This window comes from Aplysia californica, unplaced genomic scaffold, assembly GCF_000002075.1.
Source record: "Aplysia californica isolate F4 #8 unplaced genomic scaffold, AplCal3.0 scaffold00365, whole genome shotgun sequence".
Classification (NCBI taxonomy): Eukaryota; Metazoa; Mollusca; class Gastropoda; order Aplysiida; family Aplysiidae; genus Aplysia; species Aplysia californica.
The window spans coordinates 800,574-804,627 of NW_004797635.1; the positions used below are offsets into that span (position 1 = coordinate 800,574).

A 4,054-nucleotide genomic window follows, 5' to 3' on the forward strand; every position below is an offset into this window, starting at 1 on the left:
AGAGAGAGAGAGAGAGAGAGAGAGAGAGAGAGAGAGAGAGAGAAAGAGAGAGCTTTCAATGGCTTAGCATTGTTGCTAGGATCTGACTACATTTTAACCCGACCCAGGATCTAGGTACTCTCTGGAAGGAAAGATTGAGAGAAAATGACCACGGTTTCTTCGTCCTTTAAAAAATTATAAGTGTATTACTGGCCCTTATGCTGTTACCATTATTTCACTCTTTGTCATGTACTAAACGTGTAGCTTAGCAAAATATCACGGAGAGGCAAACTTGGAGAGACTTTATCTCACCACAGACAGATGGACAGACAGACAGACGGACATACAAACACACAGACGGAAGACTTACTTGGAGAGACAGTATCCCACCACGGACTTGGTGACGCAGCAGTGTCCGAGCGTGGTCTTGCCTATCTTCACGACACCGATCTTTCTCACACCGCTCATCCCTGGGATGCTCAGCACAGCCGCCGGCCGGAGTGAGTGAAGGATGGCGTAGCTGCTCAGGAACGACTGAAGGACGAAGAAGCGGGGAAATGCGAAGGATGAACAAAACACGACTGAAGGCCTTTTATATTGTTATAATAGATCGCCCGTCAGTTTTGTTTTAGCAAGAGTTTAACGGCACTTGCAACACAATAACGTCATATAAGTGTCGAAAATTAGAGATGTTACGAGAGAGTAACAAACATAAAAAAGAAGGAAGAGAGATAAAGACGGTAGATGTTTGATAGGAAAGTAGGAGCAAACCACATCTGAACTCCCGCCAACCACCCACTCTCGTCAATTTGAGGCTGAACAAAACATCTGCTAAGTAAATAGAAGAAAGGCGTGCAAGGACCTTGACTGACCAGATGTAAAAAACGCAGCAGGAATTACTGCACAGTCTGGTGATACACTGTAGATAATTGGAACGGTCACACGAGCGACAGGCGGAGTTATTTTCCGTCCTGGCGTAGCAGACGTGTGTCGCCCACTTTTTCCTACTCCGCGACACACCAGCGTTTTGGTGAAGCACACATTTCAAGGGACGCGGACACACGAGATGTATTTATTACAGGCGCATTCTTACAACTGCTGAGCTTTTTCTCGCTTTTTTTCTACACGACAATTCTCTTAGTGCAACCATGTCTTCTTATCACGAAACAGAGCGTTTGATGATTTTGGAAAGATAGAGCGGGAACATCATTTGGCTAAACACAAGTGAGGAATATAAACACAAAAAAATATTTAAAAAACAATTAGATGAAACCAAAATCTTTGTCGTTTTCTTTTTTTAAAAAGATTCTTCTGATTACCATGACAAAAGCCACCCTGATTTTCCGATCGTCCATGTTGAACAGAGCAGTTACGTCAAATGTCGCCCCGTGTGGCTGCGACACTGAAGTAAGCGACACTTTCTGCGCAGAATTTACTGCGGGACAATTGTAGTTCTTCTGTCTAGATCCTTTTGGTTGAGATGAATTGTAGCTTCTGCTTTTGCCAGAAAACAAAACATCGAAGCAGAACAAAACAAAGATGGCCTCTATTCTAAAAAGGTGAAATCCAGTTGTCATTATCCAAATAAAAACCCTCATACCCCCCCCCCCCCACCCTTTATTGTTTTTATTTCTTATCTTATTTTATTTTATTCTATTTATTTATTTATTTTAAACCGAGTACGCCCGTCTGTCTGCTGGGACGTCGTTAAAAAGATCTCTGTTTACCGGAGCTGAATAAAGTTTGTAAGGGCAAAAAACAACGGTTTTGATAGTGGAGACCTGCAAGAGGAAATAGGAGAAAGTAAAACCCAAGCCGAAGCTGGATAAAGTACAACAAAAATTCATCTTTGTTCAATGGAGTTTCAATGGCAAGTTCAGTGAAATGTATTCTAATATCATCTGCTCTGATTTTTTGTCGTATTAATCTATCTGATCGTCTCTGATCTCATCTGACCTCATCTTATCTTTTCGAAGCCGTGGCATTTACCTGAAACAGCCTCCCTCTAAGCCGCACAGCCTCTGTGTAGTTCTTGTCCAGCATGCACTGCCAGACCTTCTCCGTGTTCTCCAGACAGTAGCCGATGTCCAGACACGACACGTTGTTGCCCACCATGCCGATTGCGCATGCGCTCATGTCTTCGGGCAGGTCCCTCAGGGCTAGGACAGACTCAGCGCCCATCCGAGAGGCCAGATAGCGATCGGAGGCGGACGGGATGCCTCCTCTCTGCGGGGAGAAGACGTGAAAAAAATGATGAAAATGTGGTTGATTGTTAACCCCCAAACCCTCACCCACTTACACGCCTCTTGGTTCAGTTTTAAACCACAAAGTGCGATTGCCCACAGGTTCAGATTTGTAGCAAAACTTTTGTTGTTGTTGTTATTGTTCTTGTTGTTTTTATTGCTATTGCCATCTGTTGTTGTTGTTGCTGTTGTTGTTGTTGTTGTTGTTGTTGTTGTTGTTGTTGTTGTTGTTGTTGTTGCTGTTATTATTGCTCTTGTCGTTGTTGTTGTTCTTTTGAGTGGCTCTGTTAGTTTTGATAACTTTTATCAAATCAAAAAGTTGCCTTTAAATGTTTTAATCATGTTGCCTTTATAACACTCTAGTCTAATCATTGTGTTGATACGGCTGTACAACAATCATGACATGTTTGAACCCATCTGCACGGGGCATGAGACAGTGAACTAAACTGTGTCGACACTTCCGTAAAATATCGATCCAACCAAAAACACTAATGATAATCAAAGAGACAAACAGAGCAAAACAAACAAATACACACACACACATACACACAGACACACACACACACACACACACACACACACACACACACACAAATGGCCGTCCTTGCACATGTCCTTCCACAAAGACATCACGCTCAAGTTGAACGTTGGTTAGCAAGCACACCCCGGATCTTCTAAACCAAATGTGTATAGATAAAGACGTAAAACATTTACCCCCCCCCCTAAATAAAAAACCCACCCCAGACACACACTACACGCACACATATGACAGTATCTACACATATACCACGACAACAATGACCTCGTGTTCAAGTTAAGAGCGTGTTAGTAAGCACACTGCAGATCTCATAAACCAAAATTTGTATTGATGCAGGCGTAATACATCCACCCCTCTATCTTCCCCACACACATGCCTTCACCAGCACATTTCCCGGCACACTGATTCTAGTGTCAAGTTTGTGCTTGTTGGTAACCACAGTATGGATCACCTATGCCCAATTCAGATTGATTTGGGTGTAAAAAAGACAACACTAAATCGTATCTGCGCGCGGCCTAATTGTAAAACAAATACTTTCATGTTCAAGTTGAGCTTGTTGGCAGCACAGGCAAATGAATCTACTCTGCGCTTATGAAATTTGTCTAAACTATGTCGATTCTGCCGCAAAACCCACCGGCACGTGACCAAACACTTGTGTCAAAGTTGAGCTTGTTGGCCGCACAGACCAATAAATCTCCTCAGCCCTTAAGACCCCGGTCTAAGCTATGTCGATAGGGCAGTAAAACCCACCTGCACGTGACCTAGCACGGTGACCCTAGTGTCCAGGTTGAGCTTTCTGGCGAGCACAGCCCTGATCTCCTCCGCCTTGATGGGTTTTCCCTGGCGGTCTGTGGCTCCCTCGGACACCACCACCAGGATACCCTCCTTGCCCACGGCCACGTCTTCCTTGATCTACAAATGAGAGAAAAATAATAACATACAGTAGTAATTATATCTATGTTGACATGCTTATGTGAAGGGGGGGGGGGCTGAAAAGAGGATTCGTTGAATAAGATTGGGTGTGTATGTATGTATGTTTGTTTATTTATCACATCGAATCTTATTTACCAGCTACTCATTCCAATCTCCATCACCACGCAAACAAACAGACACACGAGCAGAAAAACGAACGAACATACACATCAGACATTATATTTATTCACCAGATCTTCTGTTCAATCACCGTCTACGCTCACAGACTCACACACAGAAAAAATAAATAAATAAAATACACTAAGACTTTTTCACCAGCTTCTTCATTCAGCCTCACTCTCAACTCACACACACACACACA

The 4,054-nt window shown here is 43.2% G+C and overlaps 1 protein-coding gene across 1 annotated transcript in view; it reads right to left on the reverse strand.

The window, feature by feature from the left end:
• Positions 1–14: 14 nt before the first annotated feature.
• The window catches only part of LOC101850972 (ATP-dependent 6-phosphofructokinase), a 9,582-nt gene continuing 5,542 nt past the window's right edge, over positions 15–4,054 (reverse strand). The window contains exons 7-9 of the mRNA XM_013085329.2: positions 3,511–3,672; positions 1,969–2,205; positions 15–513 (exon numbers count right to left, since the gene is read on the reverse strand). Of these exons, the coding sequence (XP_012940783.2) occupies positions 346–513; positions 1,969–2,205; positions 3,511–3,672 (567 nt within the window). The 3' untranslated portion in view covers positions 15–345. The remainder of the gene's footprint in view (positions 514–1,968; positions 2,206–3,510; positions 3,673–4,054) is intronic.